The sequence below is a fragment of the Microcaecilia unicolor genome, chromosome 2 (genome assembly GCF_901765095.1).
Source record: "Microcaecilia unicolor chromosome 2, aMicUni1.1, whole genome shotgun sequence".
Taxonomy (NCBI): Eukaryota; Metazoa; Chordata; class Amphibia; order Gymnophiona; family Siphonopidae; genus Microcaecilia; species Microcaecilia unicolor.
Genome location: NC_044032.1, coordinates 436,010,740 through 436,030,559, shown reverse-complemented (window position 1 = coordinate 436,030,559; position 19,820 = coordinate 436,010,740). Strand labels below are relative to the sequence as shown.

The 19,820-nt window shown below is 43.5% G+C and overlaps 1 protein-coding gene across 8 annotated transcripts in view; it reads left to right on the top strand.

Moving 5' to 3' along the window:
* ANK2 (ankyrin 2) overlaps positions 1 to 19,820 on the top strand; it is a 512,604-nt gene that overhangs the window by 202,420 nt on the left and 290,364 nt on the right. For all 8 annotated transcript variants that reach the window (XM_030190840.1, XM_030190841.1, XM_030190837.1 and 5 more), the window contains 2 exons: positions 10,938 to 11,036; positions 11,486 to 11,584. In XM_030190840.1, coding sequence (XP_030046700.1) covers positions 10,938 to 11,036; positions 11,486 to 11,584 — 198 coding nt within the window. The remainder of the gene's footprint in view (positions 1 to 10,937; positions 11,037 to 11,485; positions 11,585 to 19,820) is intronic.

Genomic DNA, 19,820 nt, shown 5'->3' with positions numbered 1-19,820 from the left:
TGTGTGTCAGGTACTTTCGGGACATGAAAGTTTGATAAATTTATTAAGGCTGTAGGGCATAAGTGAAGATGAAGAACCAGGCCAGGAGTTCATCATCGTTTATGTTCTAAAGTGTCCTCATTTAATAGAAAATGAGAATGATTATATGGGTCTAGTCCAGTGGCTGAACAACTGCTTCATGGGAATCCAAAACCAATGCTGGCTCCAGACTAGGGTTTCTGCTCCCCCAACTGGACTGTATGAGAAAGCAAGGTTGTACAGAACCCCTCATAGAGGAGAGCTCTAAAGAAAATGTTTGCTCATTTTCTTTGCGTAGCAGAGGGAGAATAACAAAGAAAGCTCCTGGAGACCATAAAAGATAATGGGATTGATATTCAAAACTATTTAACTGGCCAGGAGGCATTCCTCTCCGGTTAATTATCGTTTTAGGGGCCCCTTTACTAAGCCACGTAGGCACGTATGCGCGTCCTACCTGCATGAATTTGGAGCTACCGCATGGCCCAGGCGGTAATTTCATTTTTTATGCACGTCTCCTACGCATGTCGGAAAATAATTTTATTTTCCTGCACACAGTGAAAACCAGGCGGTAAACGTCATTCTACGCACATAGACGATTACCATGTGAGACCTTACCGCTAAGTCAATGGGTGGTGGTAAGGTCTCAGACCCAAAATGGATGCTCGCCAATTTTTATTTTGCTACACATCCATTTTCGGCAAAAATTTTAAAAAGGCCTTTTTTAAGGGCGTGTTGAAAAATGGTTCTGCATGCGCCCAAAACACGCGCCTAAACTAGCTCAGCCCATTTTTCAGCGCACCTTTGTAAAAGGACCCCTTAGCACCTAACTGCAGATATTCAGCAGAAGATAGCGTGTTATCTCCCACTGAATATCTGCTGCTAACTGGCTATATCACACAATGCGGCCTGTCTGGTTAGCGCTGAATATCGGCTTAACTGGTTAAGTTGCCGCTGTCAAAAATGAAACCGGATACTCCATGCCGGTCGCTGGAAATGGCCCGGCCTTGAATATCCTAGTTTAACACCAGCGGCAGACGGCAAAAGTGTTGCCTGCCGCCGGCTGAATACATAAAACTGTATGAGCTGCTGAATCCTTTCTTCCTAATTTTTGGGAATCATGGAAGGGTTAGCGTGTGAGAGAGGAACCACAGAGGAAAGTCTAAAAAGAGGGAGTGTGTTGGCAATTATTTAATATTGTTTATAAAGGTCCGGTCCCTCCACCTCACTCCAGTACATGTTCCTGCCACCAGTGGCATCAGATTCATTCAGCCACAAATGTTTAGGCCCACTTTGCACTGAGGAAGGGGGGGCGATATAGGGTTGTCCTTGTGCTCCTGTACATTGGAATAACACCTAATGTGGAACAAGATTGTGGCAGTTGGAGGGCAATCTCACAAAGGAAGATAGACAAGAGCAGTTAGTGATTGAACATTTCAGAAAAACTAGGTTGTCATGGCGATGTTTAAAGTAGGCATATATTATCTTTTAATTCTAGTTTATGTAGTCAGCCAAGAGTCAGTATTCGTCTAAGAACATTCTGTTGCTAGAGATACAAATTACACTACTGATAATGGGCAGAAAATTAATCTGTTAACTTTCCAAGTTTTAAGGTTGAGAATATGCAGTAGCTTTTAGTTTTAGAAAATAAGTGTATTGTTTATCATTTATTAAAATTTGCTGTACCTCCTGGCTTTCAGTGATCATGCTGGTTCACAATGTAACAATATTTAAAACAGAAAGGAACGCCAACATGAGATAGGATAGACCTATAACAGTTACAGTTATTTCATTATGGGCACAGCATTAATTCTAAAGCTGGAAAAGCTAATTTTTGTTTTCCCAGTACATCTACTATTAGGGTGAGGCTTCTGGAGCTGTGCTTCTTGTTCAAATGGATGGTTGGAATGTTTGCCCCATTTGATCAGAAATTTGATGCTAGATTTGCGGGGAGGGGAGACGGAGAGAAGGGGAAATAATGCTGGGGGGGAAAATGTTTTTTCGGTTTCATGGATTAGTTTTGAGGTTTGTTATTTTTATTCCTTTGTTAAGGACCCTTTTACTAAGCTATTGTAAGCACTAACGTGTGCCTACTGCAGTTAAAATCCACTACCGCAGGGCGTATTCAGGCATCCTGCGATAGTTTTGTGTTTGGATCAATCCCCATGTGCTAAAAGATAATAAATATATATATTTTTAATTCTGGGGACATTTGGGGGCAGAAAGTAGGCGTGCCCAGTGCTAATCGGTTAGCAGAGCTCCAATCACTGCATGCTAATTGATTGGCATGGGAGCTCTTAATGCCTAGTAAATAGGTGTTGGTAAGGGCTCATTTGCTAATGGCCACACACTAATTGGGAAATTAACACATAGCCATTAATGGGGAAAATGGAAAATGCAGCCATTTTACAGCTTCTTGCAGCACACAAGAAAGCCCCGCACTATTGATACCACAGGTAGGGTTACCATATGGCTCCAGAAAATGGAGGACAGATTGAGCCAGTCTGGGTTTTACTTCCATTGTTTTCAATGGAAGCAAAACCCGTATTGGATCAATTTGTCCTCCTTTTTCTGGAGCCATTTGGTAACCCTAACCACAGGCCACTTTGTAGTGCAGCTTAGTAAAAGGGCACCTAAGAGTTTAACACCAGTAGTTATCATAGCACTAAGTACTTAATAGTTTTAATAAACTATAAACTTGATATACCGCAAGTCTTGTACAGATCATGGCTGTTGACAAAATAAAACAAATAGGAAAGGAGCTCCTTTCAGATAATAGGAAAATATATAACTCATTAATACAAATGAAATTATTATTTCACTCAATAAAATTATCTGTACATATAGATAACCACTCAGCAAGTCCCCATTGTCATTTGAGAAGCTCTGGCCCAAAGACCCAGTACCTGTAAAATGAAACTAAACTGCTTAGGCCTAAGCAGTATATAAATATTGAAATGTTGCCTGAAAAGGTAGCAACCAGTGGTAGCCAGTGACCTTCGGGCTGTTGGGGCCTGGGAAAGACAGTCACTTGGAATCTGTTAGTGGCTTAATTTTGATCAGGGCTTTTTTTGAGGGGGTACTGAGTACCGGCACCTTTTCCATTGTCTGCTAAAATTGACCCATGGACCCCAAGTTTTAATGAAAGAGCTCAGGTTCTACACATCAATTCTGCCTTGTCATAGATTCTGTGACTGGTTGCAGGGGGCCTGGCTACTGTGGGGTGGGTCCCTCAATGATCACCCCACCCCTGAAGGGTGGCCTGGCATTTGAGTACCAGCACCTTTTTCACTAGAAAAAATGCACTGATTTTGATGAACTATAAGCAAATCAGACATTTGGGATTTCCATTTCACATTGCCTCATTTACAGCACTGCCACATTGCAATACCACACAGTAGCTATCAATTTGTGGTATCAGTTACAAACAATAACAAACACCAGAAGGTAAATATTTACTTGAGTATGTCAAAATGCCCATTCAAATGACCTGCCACTTCTGACATTTGTAGAAACTGTGGATATTTGCAGGTCACAGGAATTAGAATGAGAGGTATCCAGGAATCCTTAGTCTTATTATACCATCAATATATATTTAAGTAGCAGTGAAACTGTTTTAAAAATATTCCGGACGATATTCAAAACCATTTAACAGGCCAGGAGTGGCACCTGGCTGGGTAAATGGTACTTAGTTAGCTATCTAGCAATATTCAGCAGGAGATAACCGGCTGTCTCCTGCTGAATATTGCCAGTTAGCGCCTAGCGAATAGCCGGTTATATCGCACAATATAACTGGTTATCCACTGAATTTCAGCACATCGCTGCCACATTTGGTAGCCAGATATGGCCACGTCAATAACTGGAATATCTTTGGCCAGTTCAAACTTAACTGGCCAGCGCTGAATATCAGCTTGGCCAGTAAAGTTGGAACCAGCCAAAAAATAAACAGAAGGCCCCTCAGGCCAAAAAATGAAAAATCGAAAAAGTCAATACAAAATGATATAATAAGAGAAACTACAACAAAAACAAATAGTTAAGAGGAAATTTTAACCCAAAAAGGAAGGCACCAAAAGACAAAAAGTTGACACGCCGAGGAGAGATCAAAAATACAATCTCTCTGCTCTGCGGAAAATTATAGACTACCGGTCCCGCACTCATGTACTGGGCAGGAAAGTACCTGCACATGCACGGTGAGGCAGTGTCAGTTGGATGATGTCACCCATTTGTGAGAATATCATGCCTTCCTGTCCTTGGAGAAAATCTTTTTCCCATTTTCAGGTGCACTTTTTCATCTAATTGTTATAGCGTATGCTGTGCAGGACAGAATGTTTAACTTTTATTTACTTAAGTCATTTGATGGTGACACCTTTCTCACACAGCATAACTATATCTTAGAATGCAGGAGGAGTTACCTTGTGGTAATCACTTTTAAGAAATTGCTTCCTTTTATTCTGGAATAATTTGACATGTGGCAGCATTGCCTTACTGGTTGCAAAAAAAAAAGTAAAAACTTTGGAGTCTGCAAGAATTTGTACTGGACTAAAACCCCTACCCCAGCATGTAGATATTTTCCATCATAGATGTGAAAGCTTCATGTGCTGCTTTTTCAAATGAAGTTTAAAATGCTGTGTGCTAGTCTTCTACATTTGGATATATGCAGTGTTATCTTCTGCATTCCATTCCAGGGCTTCCAAACTTCCAACTATGGGCCTTTCTCAGAATTAGTTAAACTCCCCAGGCCATTGAGCTTTTTGACCGTGCATCAGTCTTTTTTCCCTCCTTGACATCAAGGGTGTCAAGCGGCTTTAAAAAATGTACTTGGTGTAATGGGACTTTTTCAGACAAAGACCCCCATAACTGGTGTGGTCATTGACTAGGTCCAGATCATTGAGACATTCACTGTAATCTCTGTCAGTGTATGCAGCAGATGTCCATTAAAGCCCGCAGAATCCAGTGTCAAAACGTTTGGTTCTGCATCCATTTTGGTATCGAGCATGGCAGGAGATTTGGTCAAAGATGCGGAACCTGCATCGGCATTGATGTTGAGTGCACCATCAAGATGGTGCTTCATCAAATTCTATGCCACATTTATGCCAGGCCTCTATATCCTCTTTGTTAGCGAGAGGCCTGCAGTTCAAAAAGCCTAAGAAGCATCGCCATCACTCTCCCTCTCTAGGCACTCTTCCTACAACTCCCCTGCTCCATGTCATCAATGCACAGGAAGTGTTCATGCTACAGTGACTGCTGTCCATCTCTACAGCTTATTTTGCATTGACAGCCTTTGAGGTGTTCTAGATCTCCTACACATGCATAGAGTATATTTCAGGTTGTGTCCACACTAGCTTCTCAGCCTATACTGACACCTAGCCTGCATGAGGAAATCCGGTCTATGCTCAAGGAAGAGCTCTCAGGGCTACTGCAGTCGGACTCTCTACAGGCGTATAAGGTGCTTGCACCTGTCTCAGCCCAGCCTGTTGATACATCAGAAAGACAGTCATGGGGAAGGTCCTGTACTCCAGCGCGACATCAACCGTCAGGAGCAGCTTGTACCTGACCAACGCACGTATTGCCGTCGGCAGAGGAGCTTTCTCCAACGTGAAGAGCTCATATGCCTTGATGCAATTTGACACATAGCTGAAGTACAAGTCAGCACTCTCTCTTGCATACTCCTCATGAACAGTATTTTGCAGAGTCCGACTCAGACTTCTCCTGGGAGACAGATCATGACCCACAGGACCTCTTGGATGAAGAATCCTATAACATCCCATCTGATCCTTCTCCACCACCTCAAAGGAGAAAATCTCCCCCAGAAAGTATATCCTTTCCAGGTTTTGTTTGTGAGATGGCTCACGCTATACCTTTCCAGCTGGAAATGGAGGAAGAACCTTGAGCTGAACTTTGTGAGGTTCATGACTATGATTCCCCACCAAGAGAGGGAATTACAGTTCCTCTCCATTCAGCTATGAAAACCACTTTATCCAAACACTGGGAAACCCCTCTGTCATTCCAAATGGCCCTAAAGAAAATTGACACAATGTATAGAATATAAAAATGTGCCAGATTTGAAAGGACGCATCTACCACATCATTCTGTAGTGGTAGAATCTGCTTTAAAATGCACTTGGAGTGCCAGATCTTATGCTTCTGCACCTCCAGGAAGAGTACCAAGGACTTTGGACTTTTTTGGCAGAAAAACTTTCCAAGCCACAATGCTAGCCAATTGTATTTTAGACTACCAGCTTTATTCCACCATATCTTTAAAATCTCTTATACAGTATTCTTTATCATTTGCTGAATATCTTCTGATAAACAAGAAGAGTTCCAAAAGCTTCACAGAAATCTCTTTGCCTGTCGTAAATATCTTGCTAGACAGGCCTTTGATGCTTTCGACATCTCTTCCTGCATTTCTGCTTTAGCAATAGCAGTGTACCAGTTGTCTTGGCTCAGAGTCTCTGGACCTTGAATCTGTTGTCCAGGAGCACCTTGCAGATGTTCCTTGTCATGGGGAAAACTTGTCTGGGGACAAAGTTGAGGAAAAGGCTGACCTAATCAAAAACCATACGGATACCATAAAAACGTTATCTAGGCCGCAGACAACTACACCTTCTTCTTCCACTAGGAGGTTTTGAGGAAGTTATAAACACTGTAATTATTATCCTTCTAAGCATTATTGTACCCTTATGCTTCCCACACCTAAGCATTCTGCGCCTCAGCAATCCCATCCAAGGCAACAGTGTGGACAAAAGTCCCAAACACCTTCTCAGTGAAAGCAACAACTTAGTTTTTGACTCCTTACTAGAGAGCATTGCTACCATCCAGTTGTTGATAGCAACAAACCTTCCTGTTGGAGGAAGGCTTCTTCTGTTCCATCAAAGATGAGCTCTCATCATCTCTGATCGCTGGGTCTTACTCACAATCCAACACGGCTACTCTCTGCATTGTCAAACAAGTCCCCCAAATCATCCACCAAGAGATTCTCATTTTAACTCCAATTATTACAAGAGGAACTCTCAGAACCTTTTCTAGCAGAACCCAATAGAACCAGTTCCTCTGTTGGACAGGAGTCTATGGTCTCCATACACAGGGATCTTGGCCCCCGACAGAACAGGGATATTATATCAGATTCTTGGAATTGTGAGCAGTCAACCAGGTGATACTAGTACACACAATCAGGTGGCCATGTAATACCTGAACAATCAGGGACGAACTGAATCTTACCTTCTCTGTCAGCAAGGAATCCAGATATGGACATGGGTGGTTTCCTGAAATATCTTCCTCAGAGCTGTTTATTTAGCCGGAAAACAAAATGCCCTGGCAGACAAGCTCTCTCAATAGTCTCTCAATGTCTCAGTCATCTGTCAGATATTTCAGCAGTGGGGGACACCAGAGATAGACCTGTTTGCTTCTCCTCAGAACTACAAACTTCCCCAATTCTGTATCAGATTCTATGCTCCCAACCACATAGCCCAAGATGCCTTTCTACTTCACTAGGGGAAGGATCTTCTCTACGTTTTTCCCCCACTGCCCCTAATTAGGAAAACTCTTCTCAAACTCTTTCGAGACCAAGGAACTATGATTCTAATTGATCATTACTGGCCTCGACAAATTTGGTTTCCTCTGCTCCTAGAGTTGCCATAACTTAGAATGAAGGCTCCCTTCTTCATCCAAACCCTCGTTCTTTAGCTCTCACGGTATGGTACCTGATGACATAGAATTGCATTCTTTAAACATTCCCCATGCAATCTTTCAGATAATTCTTGCTTCCAGAAAACCTTCCACAAAAAATGTTACTACCTAAAATGGAAAAGGTTTTCTCTCTGGTGTACCTTTAAGTCACTCAACCCTATTTCATGTTCTTTACCTACTCTGATGGAATACCTCCTCCATCTTTCCAATTCTGGCCTCAAGACTCAGTCAGATTTTATTTGAGTGCCATCAGTGCATCTCATACTAAACTTGATAATAAATCAATTTAAGTGTATCTCTTGATGGCTAGATTCGTGAAAGGTCTATATCACACTAAACCTCCCATCAAACCATCTCCGGTGATATGGGATCTCAATGTTGTTCTCATCTCTCTCAAGAAACCTCTGTTCGAACCACTGCATTCTTGTTCTCTGAAATTCCTAGCTTATAAACTATTGTTCCTGATACCTCTTACTTCTGCCAGTGAGCTCCAAGCCCTTATGGCATACACCAGATTCTTTGATTATACAAGTAAAAAATGGGGAAAACAAACTTCCACTCAACACTTTGCTATTCAGAATTCAAGTTTGTTAATAAAGACAACATCTACTGTCAGATACTTCATATAAGATATATTTTAAAAGAATGAAATCTCAAATCTCCAAATAGGGAAATTCTTTCAGAATTTACCCAGTACTATATCAGGAGTCAAATCCTATCATTGGTTTTCTTAATGAAAGAGAAAAAAGAACCAATGTAAAAAAAACTCCAGAATGGAGAAACAATTGGTTCCAAAAAGTCCCTCACAATTATATAAACTAGGATCTGAGAGAAAATGTGCTATGTTGGTTAATGCAGTGGTATTGCACACCTGGGGAACTGGGTTCAATTCCTGCTGCTGCCTGATGGTTGGCAGTGGGTTGAGATCCTGGGGAACCAGACTCAATTTCCTCTGCAGATCTGTGTGATCCTAGGCAAGTCACTTAAACCTCCCTTGCCCCAGGTACAACAGTAGTACAATGTACTACTTAGAATGTGAGCCCAATAGGGACAGACCCAGTACTTGTAAACTGAAACTGTAAACTGCTTAGGTCTAAGCAGTATAGGAATACTCAAATGGCACAATTTCCTGAGTATTTTATAAAAGGATGCAGAGCCTTTTGTAAAATACCCACATGTACATGGTGAAATAAACATATACCCCCTAATTTTATAAACTTGGGCACCAAACTTCTTAGTGTGCAGGATGCCCAATTTATAGAATAAGGTCTGTTGTGCATGTAGCTTTTAATTTAATAATAGGCTGTTAACTGGATTGGCTTAAATTGCTTTTAATTGGCACCAACTGGCAGTTTCGGGTGCAACTGACTTTAGTTGCTATTCTAGAATCTCTGTCACATGCAACTTCTAGAGGGTATGGCCATGGGAAGGCCATGGGCAGGTCAGGCACATACCTAGGACTTGCACACACATGTTATAGGATACTAAGAGTTATGTGCCTAACTGCCAACTGCTAGGCAGAAGCACTTAGACCAGCCTTTGACATGGCATTAGTGCTCATGTCTAAGGTTAGGGATATTCTATAGCGGCAGTTCTGCACGGAACTGCCATTCTAGAATTCTTGCTGAACTCGCATTAGGAGTCAGGGCCCCCGGTAGTAAAGGTCATTGGGGCCCCTGGCCACTGCCTGCTGCCCCCCTCCTGTACCACCACCACCACCACCCTCCCCGCTCCTACCTTGAAGGGCCTGGTGGTCTAGTGGCTTCTTCAGGGGCAGGAAAGAGCCCCACTTTTTCCTGCCCACTGTTGCCACTGTGTTTTTCCAAATGACTGCCAAGACTTACCGTAGTAGTCTCACAGATCTCGGCAGTCTTGTGAGGCATCCACAGGAAGTCTCAGCAGCCATGCAGAGTAGCAGCAGCGGGCAGGAGAGAAGAGTGGGATTCTTTCCTGCTTCACAGAGGCCAGTAGACCACCAGACCCTTCAAGGTAGGTCCGGGAAGAGCTGTAATGTGCTGTGGCGGCAGTGGGCAACCAGGTAGAGTCTTTGGGCCCCCTAGAGCCTCTAGATTCTCGAGCAGTGCACGGTTGCTCGAATGCTCAGTCCACCCCTGACTCGCTTCATCCCGGTGCATAAATTTCAGTGCCATTTATAGAATTTACCCCATAGTTTGCAGCACATACAACTGGAAAAGCTATTTAACAAAGGAACACATTGCAAAAAAGAGCAACGTCATGCAAGGTTTTCAATGTACAAGTGCCAGTGTTTACGCGTGTAAGTGACGGTTTTGCAATCTATACCTGTAAGTGCTTGCACTTAAACACATAAATGACAGATTTTACAAAACTGAATGTCAATGGGGAGCTAATTAAGAGCCAAGCTAGAAAATTCTAAATTTTGGATTTTACAAGTGATTTCAGACACCAGAGAGGTAAACACGTTTGCCCCCCTCAATGATGTCTGTAAACCCTGATCCAAATGAGCAGTGGGCTGACACTTGTACATGTCAAGAGGAGGTGTCAATACTAGCTTCTGGGTTTTTTAAAGTATACTTGTATTGTCATTTCAAAATCAAGAACACGCAAACACTTTTTAGGCCTGTGCAAACCATGCCTACTTCAGAACTGCATGCTGCAGATCAACATGTGAAAGCAGCAGCTTTCTTCTACAGTTACTTACACATGAAAATGTAGCACAAGCCTTCTGAAATCACCTTCTAAATCCTACTATGTCTTTGCTTCTGTGTGAGCTTAGTCATATCAATAAATACTGAATCACATAAATGTTTTTGTGTACTGTGCATGCACACATATGTTAATTGTTTTAGGCACTGAAGGGTCCTTTTACTAAGCTGCCCTTTTACCTCAGTGGGTAAAAGGCAGTCTTTTTTTTTTTTTTTAAGAAATGGTCATGCGGTAAGTGAACGGCCATTTCAGGAAGCACTTACTGCCATTCATTGAGGTGGCGGTAAGGGCTCCTGCACTAACCCGGTGGTAACAGAGCAGCATGCAGCACTGCCCAAATACCGCCAGTTAAGTTGTGGCACTACAAAAATCCCAAATATTTTTGTAGCTCTGGAAATGGCATGTGCTGGGGGTGGATTGGCTCACGGCAAGCCCGTTGCTGCATGCCAACCCTTTAGTAAAAGGGCCCTTGAGTGGGGGACAGTGGCAGATCAGCATGGGAGTGTAATCTGCATGCTTTCTACTAACAGGGTTGTGGTTTTTTTGGCACAGAATGGTTTTACTCCACTGCACATTGCCTGCAAGAAAAACCGCATCAAAGTCATGGAACTCTTAGTGAAATATGGGGCTTCCATCCAGGCTATAACAGAGGTAGAAAACCCTTTCTGCCCTTGGCAAAATATTTCTTCTGTTCTCTTCTCTCTGTTCCTTCACTTTCCCTCCATTCTTTCCTTTTTTTTTTTTAGGGATGTGCATGAAATATATTTTGTTTCATATTCGGACTTTTTGACTCATTTTCGGATATTTTTCTATTTATTTTAAACTTTTTGAAGCTTAAAGATTTTAATGCTTGTATAAAAATTCTTTCAGGCATGGGCACTTAGATTTACAAAGTTCCATAGGTTCCTATGTAGCTTTGTAAGTCTATGTGCTTTGAACATACGCCTGTTTGTGTGTTAATTTGAAGGCTAAAGCACTTTAAATTGATTTTGTAAGCGAATGCTTGTTAACGAAAGCACATCCCTACTTTATTTACTTCACTGGAAAAGCCCAAAAGCATGTGTGCAGAGGCATAAGACCACTGTTGCTTTGTTTCATAGTCTGGACTCACACCAATACATGTGGCTGCATTCATGGGCCACTTGAACATTGTCCTCCTCCTACTACAGAATGGAGCATCCCCGGATGTCACTAACATTGTGAGTATGCCTTAGATTAAAATTAACCTAGCTATATATTTTTGGAGAAAAGGACTAGAGAGCTGCACAGGAACAGGGTTAGGAGGAATCCCGCAGTTCCCAAGGGGATCCCCTCCAGGTCCACAGGACTCCTGCAGGAATGCTCTCCAGGACCGCTGAGAGACAGAGTCGGGCCCAGGGCAGGGTTGCTGCCGCCACCTCCCCATTTGGGCCACACCCACAGGCTGCTACTCCCTGCCCTTCCCACTCAGGCTGCCTCCACCCCCTGCTCCCCCCAATTTGGGCTGCCACTGCCCCTGCTCCCCCCACTTGAGCTGTCGCCGCCTCTCTCCCCTCCCACTTGGGCCACTGCCACCCCCAGCCTGCTTCTCTTGCTGCTCCTGTGTGCCAGGACCTGGGTTATCACATTAATGCAATCACCCAGGTCCCGACACACAGAAGCAGGAGAGAGATAGATGCCAGCGCTGGGCTCCCCTGGGAGGCTAGGCCCGGAGAATATTGCCTCCATTGCCCCCCTCTCAGTGGCCCTGATGCCCTCCAGGTCTGTGGGGATCCTGTGGGATGGATGCAGATCCTGTAGGGTTCTCTTAGAAGTGTAGTGGCAGACCAGCCTACCTATCCTTTCCTTGTATTATAAAAGCACTAAAAAAAATAATGAATATGGTTGATAGCATTGAAATCCTCATAAGCACTGAGAGCCAGATGCACAAAGCTTACCTTGCTATTAACATTTGCTTTAGACTGGTTCTAGCCAGTCTAGCTTTAACAAGAAGCAAAGTTGGCTTACTTCATCGCAGCTAAGCATATTCTGTAAAGGCACAGGCTTGAGCTTCAGTTCTTTTTCCCCTGGGCCTCTCTACTCTCAGTCTGGCCCTGTCTTTTAAACTCCCAGGTATTGGCTCTGTCCGCTCCTGGCTCACATCCTCCTGGGGCAGGATCCATGCTCTTAAGTTGGCCCAGGCTAGTTAGAGAGGGACTTTTCTTAAGGATGAGGGGCAGTGTTCTATAAACCCTGTCACAATGGACTACTGTTGTTATTTTACCACAAGTTGGGTTATTTTAGCACAGGGGACAGGTGGGGATGGGTAGGAACGGAGGAGATTCCAGTGGGGACAAGGGGGGACTGGTTATATTCCAGCGAGAGTGGGTGAAATTTCTGTTCCTGTGCAACTCTCTAAAAAGGACCTATGTGTGTGATGCATTTTGTTAATAAGTTCAAAATTTCTAATTTGTTTTACTCACCCATCCCTCCTTATTTAAGTGCTTTAGGATCTTTATTGGACATGCTGATGAACCTGCCTGTGCAGAGCTATTTGCCTTTGCTCATGTTATAGTAATAGAGGCTTTATTTCTAGGAGTGAATCTCCTCATTAGGATATGTCTGGTACTTCCAGGTAACCCAGATTGGCAGACATTTTGCTGTGCTTGATGGATCATTGGTCTGACAGCATGGCACATCTTATGCTCGTATGTGCTTCTAATTCCGTTAAAAAGGGAGTTTGTCTACCTTGCAGAAAATGATATCTGGTCTCTGGTATCTAGTTTTTTCTGTCTTCCCTTAACTCTTTATCCAGAGTCTTCTGTACATTTTGCCAATTCTTCTCTCCCTTCTCTTCCTCCCCTACGTCCATCTCTGACATTGATCTTTTTACTTTGAGCTTTCTTCTATTTATTTTTCTTTTTTTAACTTTTTTTATTTATAAGACTTTCAATGCTTACATTCAGCAAAATTGCATGAATAGAAATATGCATGAAAAAGAACAAAAATAAGAAATAACATAATATGAGGAAATGTAATTAAACAATGCTTTAACCCAGAACCTGGGAGTCAAGATAAAGAAATAACTCTAAGGGCTAGGTTTACTAAGCAGCGCTATGGGCGCGTTAGCATTTTTAACACGCTTAAATTTTTTACACGTTAAACGCTAAGGTGCCCATAGAAATGTATAGGCGTGTCACCATTTAATGTGCCTTAACTTTACAGGCGCGTTAAAAACGCTAACGCACCTTAGTAAACATACCCCTAAAGGTAATATATGAAAAACCCTAGTAGAAGAGATGCACAGCAAGCTTAGAACAGCTGATTAAGGCTATCAGCCTAGTTAATCATTAGGGATAACTGATTTTTTCCTGGAAATCAAAAATTCCAAGAGTTATTTTGTCTCTAGAAATTAAAGAGAATTAAACCCAAAAGTTAAAAAAACAACATGAAGGAAATTTCAAAATAAGAGACCAATGCAGGACCAGGACTCTTGGCTTTAAGTTCAAAAACCTCCTTCTAGCTTGAGTCATCTATAAAAAGTCAGGAAATACTCATACAACCAAGCCAAAAAACAACTCATTCATGTCTGAAGTACTGTTTTAAAACCAAATTACAGTCAGGCTCCAGCACAAAGATGTCCCCAGAGATGACTTCCCAGAAATGTGCTCCACAGATGTCTCAAGCAACTCTGTCAATTTGTATCCACTTGAGGAGACCCTACCTGGTTATTAATTTCCCCAGATCTCTGTCTCATAGATGACGATACATAGACAGCTCTCAAGATAGGGGGAAGATTATCAGATATCAGTACAAGTATTACTTTTATATGATGCTTCAGCATTTCCACTGCAGATATTATTGGCGATTTGGGAAAATGTAAAAATTTAAGATTGTTCTTCCTTATGTTGGGGCCCTTTTAAAAAGCTGTGGTAAAAAGTGGCCTTAGCACTTACTTATGTGTGTCATTCCCACATGCTAAAGGCCATTTTTACTGCATGGGTAAAATGACCAATTTTTCTATTTCCAGCATTAATGGCTATACACTAAGTTTCCTGTTAACGCATGGCCATTAGCACGTGAGCACTTAGGACACCTATTTTAAAGGCGGTGAGGGCTCACGTGTTAACCATGTGCTAACCGGTTAGCATGCAGCAATGTATCTGCGCTAATCAATTAGTGCAGAACATGCCTACTCTCTGCCCCCAACCCTCCCCCAGCTTTATAGAATACATTTTATTTTTTTAGCACATGGGTACTATGTGCATATGCAAAAATTACCATGAAACACCTGAGTGTAGGTATGTGTTAGTGCTTACTTCAGCTTAGTCAAAGGGCCCCTTGGTTATCCAAGTATTTCCTATTTTACAGGCATGCAAACTTTGAGTCAGGGCCTGGAGGAAAAATCTGCATTGTAGTTTGAAAACTGAGATGAAAGTACCTGTAGGGACCTATCTAGGCCCTGTAGAGCTTCCCAGATTGAATTCAAATTGATGGTTGCAGCATAACCAATGCCTGGGTTTCTCTAGACGATGGGTGTGATGGCAATAATGAATTGGGACCACCATCAGTGGTTCACCAAATTCCTTCCTCAACCATTCACAGGGAGAAGAAACCACAGTCGGAGCCCCTTCAAGGGTTACAGTAAGATTGGAATCTGATACCCCAAGCTGAGCCACACTTCAAACTGCAGGAATACTTCTGGGTTGTAGGGGGTGGCAGTTGAAATACAGGGCTTAATGAAACCCCTTCCAAGCTAAGCTCTACAATGTCTGCAGAGCTTAGTTCCAGCCACTGTACATAATCCTTTGGCTTTGACTGTTGCAACTGGGGGTGGAGGGGTGGAAGCTGGCACTGAAGGGTAAGCATGAGTCTTCCCCCTTCTCATCCCCATTGTCAAAAGTATTAGCCAGAGAAAGCAGCACACCTTCCAGCTCTTCCCTTCAAGATGCTATCTTGACTCTCACCCCCCGTTTATTTTTCTGTCTTTGTATCCATTCAGATTTCAATCCTCCTCCTTATTGTCCAGTCCTCAATACCTCTCTTTTTACTGCATCTACCTATAACTTTTCATTCTTCACCCCAGCGCCATTTCATTCACCAGTCTTTTACTAAATCTCCTTTTTCTCTCCTCCTCCCCTGTCTTCTCTCACCCCTCTCTCACCCTGTCCTCCTACACCCACCTGATCCCCTCCCTATCCCTATGCCCCCTATTTCCTCTCCATCTCCTTCTGTCCCACCTTCCTCATGTCATGCATCTCCCTTCTGCAACAAAAAAAAAGCACAAATGAGCTCTCAAGTCTGTTACAATGGAGAGGTTTTGGTGCAAAGTGTGCCAGCTTCCGGGGTCTAACAAAATAAAACAAACAAACATATTACAGTGTAAGCATATGTTAGTCAATCAAACAGAAAATGCACTGGATGTGCTAGTGTCCATGCATATAAATATAATCTCCAACATCTGCCCTCTAGCTCATTCAACTCTATATTCCCCTTCCCCTTTCCAGCACCTACCCTTTAGTCTTTCTATTCCCTCTATGACCAGTATCTCTCTCTCTCTCCCTTGACTTCCCTCAAGTTCATCATCTCTCTTCCATCTCCTTTTGTCTCCCCATGTCCATCATCTTCTCCCCACTTTTCTATCTTCACTCTCCCATGTCAGGACTATCCCTTCCATCTTCATAGGCCCATCCCCATCCCCATGTCCAGCCTATCCCCTCTATCTTCATAGGCCCATCCTCATGTCTAGCATCTCCTTTACATATTCCTATGTTCCTACTCCTATATCCAGCATCTCCTCCCATTCCTCGTGTTCCCTCCCTTTAATACCCAGCATCTCCCTGTCTCCCTTTGTCTACTGTTTCCTCATCTCACTAGTCTTCCCCATTTCTGTGTTCCTCATCTCCTGTCTCTATTCCTTCACCCTCCCATGTGGCCCTATATTGCTCTTCCAGCCTCCATCTCCCATCCACCATCCCTGTATTTTTCTTACAAGCCCACCCCTCCTTTGTTCCTCTCCCTGCAGCCACTGGATTTCCCCACTCCTTGATACAAAATCTATGCATTAGAAGGGGATAGGACCAGTAGGGCCTTCAAGGAGCACATAGCTCACAAAGGCCCCAGCACTTTTTGTATCTCGTATTGTCAGTATAGCCACCAACCTGTGGAGATGCAGGGGAGGGAAGAAGGTAGATTAAGGCTGCTTGGGAGACACTTCCTTTCAGTGTGGGACAGTTAATGCTGTAGGGCACACACTTCTGCCTGGGGATGTTAGCCCCATCGTGTGCAAGCTTGTGGGACCGCCTAAATATCAGTCCTGTCTTTGGCTGCTATAATATTAACTGGCCAGTGCTAAATATTAACTTGGCCAGTTAAGTTTAAACCAGCCGGGGGAAAAAATGGATATTCAATGTCGGACACTGGAAACAGCCCGCACTGATTATCTGGGCTCAGCGCCAATTGCGGGACTTAGCTGGCCTACCTCCTGTGGGCTGAATATTGGCCGGTGTTTCAGTATTACAATTTTACTGCACCTCCTCCATGTGCACCTCATTGGTCAGCCATTCTTTACCCAGCCAATAGACATTAGAGGGAAGCAAGAGTGTTAGCACAGCTTGCCTTCCTGCCCTCTCCAGCATCCCTGCACCATGTAGCTCTCAGCTCTGGACCTAGGAGGAGACAACATTAGGCAGGGGTGGACTGTCAGTGATATGGATCCCTGGGCAAAAAGAGTCATTGGGCCCCCCCTAGCCCCCGCTGCCCCCACCTATGTTACTAGCACCCCTCCCCCCCTGCACACTACAGCTCTGTGGGCCTACCTTGAAGAGCCCTGGTGGTCTAATGGCCTCTTCAGGGGCAGGAAAGAACCCCACTCTTTCCTGCCAGCTGTTGCTGCTCTACTTGATGCCGCTGCCATTTCTTCTTAATGTCTGCGGCAGTCTCACGGGTCTCAACAGTCTTGCGAGACTGCCGTAAGAAGTTTCAGCAGATATTTTGAAGATGCGGTGGTGTAGGACAGAGCAGTGGCAGTGAGCAAGAAAGAGTGGGGTTCTTTCCTGCCCCCAAAGAGGCTACTAGACCACCAGGGCCCTTCAAAGTAAGCCCTGGGGGCTGTAGAGTGCAGGGGGGGAGGTGCATTAGACCACCACAGAGCCTCTGGACCCTCGGGCACCGCCTGGTTGCCTGTATGCTCAGTCCACCCCTGACAGGGGTGCTTAGTCATTCACAGAGCTTGTGTTTATATGTATAAATTTTGCATATGATGGGTATGTTTTAGAAAAAATATCCTATTTTAATGTTTTGGCTGAGTCTAAATAATTCAGTTAATCAAAGCTGGATGACTGTTTAAAAAAAAAACAGATTCACTTCCTGTAAATGACTGTTTCTACATCTGCAGACTAGTGTTTTAAGCATAATGTGCTTGCTAAGGGTTTAAAACACACTATAGATTAATAATCTTTTCTGTCTTTTATTTAGACAGTCCTTTCATTTTCACTGTAAATATTTGCTGTTCATATACAGACATGCCAAGTACACGTATTTGACCCTCTTCTCCATCTCACATATTAAAGCACCTTTTTCTTCAGTATTGACCCCTCTCCTCTCCCATCTGGGTTGACATCTCTTCTCCACTTCCCTCCAGGTTTGGCATTACATTACATTAATTGACATTTCTATCCCACATTAGCCACCAGGTTCAATGTGGCTTACAAGAAATGTCTAAGCATCTGTCACTCACTCACTCACTTGCTCACTCCCTACCCCAACATTTGGGCCAGCTTTAGAGATGGCCGGCATTGGTTTTCAGCGATAATGGAAACTAATGGCGACGATCTCAAACCCGGCCAAATCCAAGGCATTTGGTCGTGGGAGGAGCTAGCATTTGTAGTGCACTGGTCCCTCTCACATGCCAGGACACCAACCAGGCACCCTAGGGGGCACTACAGTGGACTTCAAAAATTGCTCCCAGGTGCATACCTCCCTTACCTTGTGTGCTGAACCCCCCAAATCCCCCCCAAAACTCACTCCCCACAACTGTACACCACTACCATAGCCCTTAAGGATAAAGGGGGGCACCTACATGTGGGTACAGTTGGTTTTGGGGAGGGTTGGAGGACTCCCATTTACCACCACAAGTTTAACAGGTAGGAGGGGGATGGGCCTGTGTCCACCTGCCTGAAGTGCACTGCACCCACCAAAAACTGCTCCAGGGACCTGCATACTGCTGTCATGGAGCTGGGTATGACATTAGAGGCTGGCAAAAAAATTATTTTTTTTTGGGGTGGGAGGGGGTTGGTGACCACTGGGGGAGTCAGGGGAGGTGATCCCTGATTCCCTCCGGTGGTCATCTGGTGAGTTGAGGCACTTTTTGGAGGCTTGGTCCTAAAAATAAATGGACCAAGTGAAGCCGGCCAAGTGCTCGTCAGAGCCGGCCTTCTTTTTTCCATTATCAGCCAAAGCCAGCCATCTCATAACCACGCCCCCGTCCCGCCTTCCGTACCCTGCCAAAACGCCCCCTTTACTTTGGCCGGCCCTGCGACGGAAAGCAGTTGAAGTCAGCCAAAATCGGCTTTCGATTATACCAATTTGGCCGTGTTTAGGAGATGGCCGGTCATCTCCCGATTTGTGTCGGAAGATGGCCGTCCATCTCCGTCGAAAATAAGCAGGATAGGCAGATAATGAAACATTGTGGTGTCTGTTTTTTTTATTGTAATAGATATTTCCTCCGATATTCAGTTCTATGTAACCAGTCAGAAATGGCCGCTGGCAGGGGATAAATAGCATTTTTGTGGCTAACCACAAATATACAGTGGCAGATAACCAGTTATCTTCCACTGATTATGCGCAGTTAGTGCCTATCCCTAAACTGTCTATATTGTACAACTAATCTGGTTAGGCATAGGTATTCAGCGCCAGAACGAATAAAATTAGCAGTGAAATCATAAATAGTAGTCCTATCTTTAATTGCTATAACTTAACCAGTCAGCCACTGACGCCTTGTAGCGCTATAGAAATGTTAAATAGTAGTAGTAGTATCAGCTTAACTGGGTAAGTGTTTAATGGCCAAAAAAATACTGGATATTCAATGCTGGTTACTGGAAATAGCCCAGCATTGAATATCCAGGTTTAACGCCAGCGATGAGCACACAGAGCACTGTCTTCCACTGGCTGAATATCAGGCCCATTGATTTTATATATTAATTTTTTGATACATTTGGGTAAAATCTGCTTCATTTCTGGAAGATGGAGTATGAATTTTTTTTAACATTCTTACACTGCAGCCCAATATCAAATTTACCTTTGTTGGTAAAACTATTCAGCAGTGTGCAAAATACTATTCAGTAAAAGGTGTAGTTTTTGACATGTCAGTGACTGAAATTCCCCAATCAGGCCAGAATATTTTTTTTTCTAGCATGAGAAGAAATGCTGTTAGTTGAATGTGTTTATGGTGAAGGCCTATGTGACTATCGAGCAATT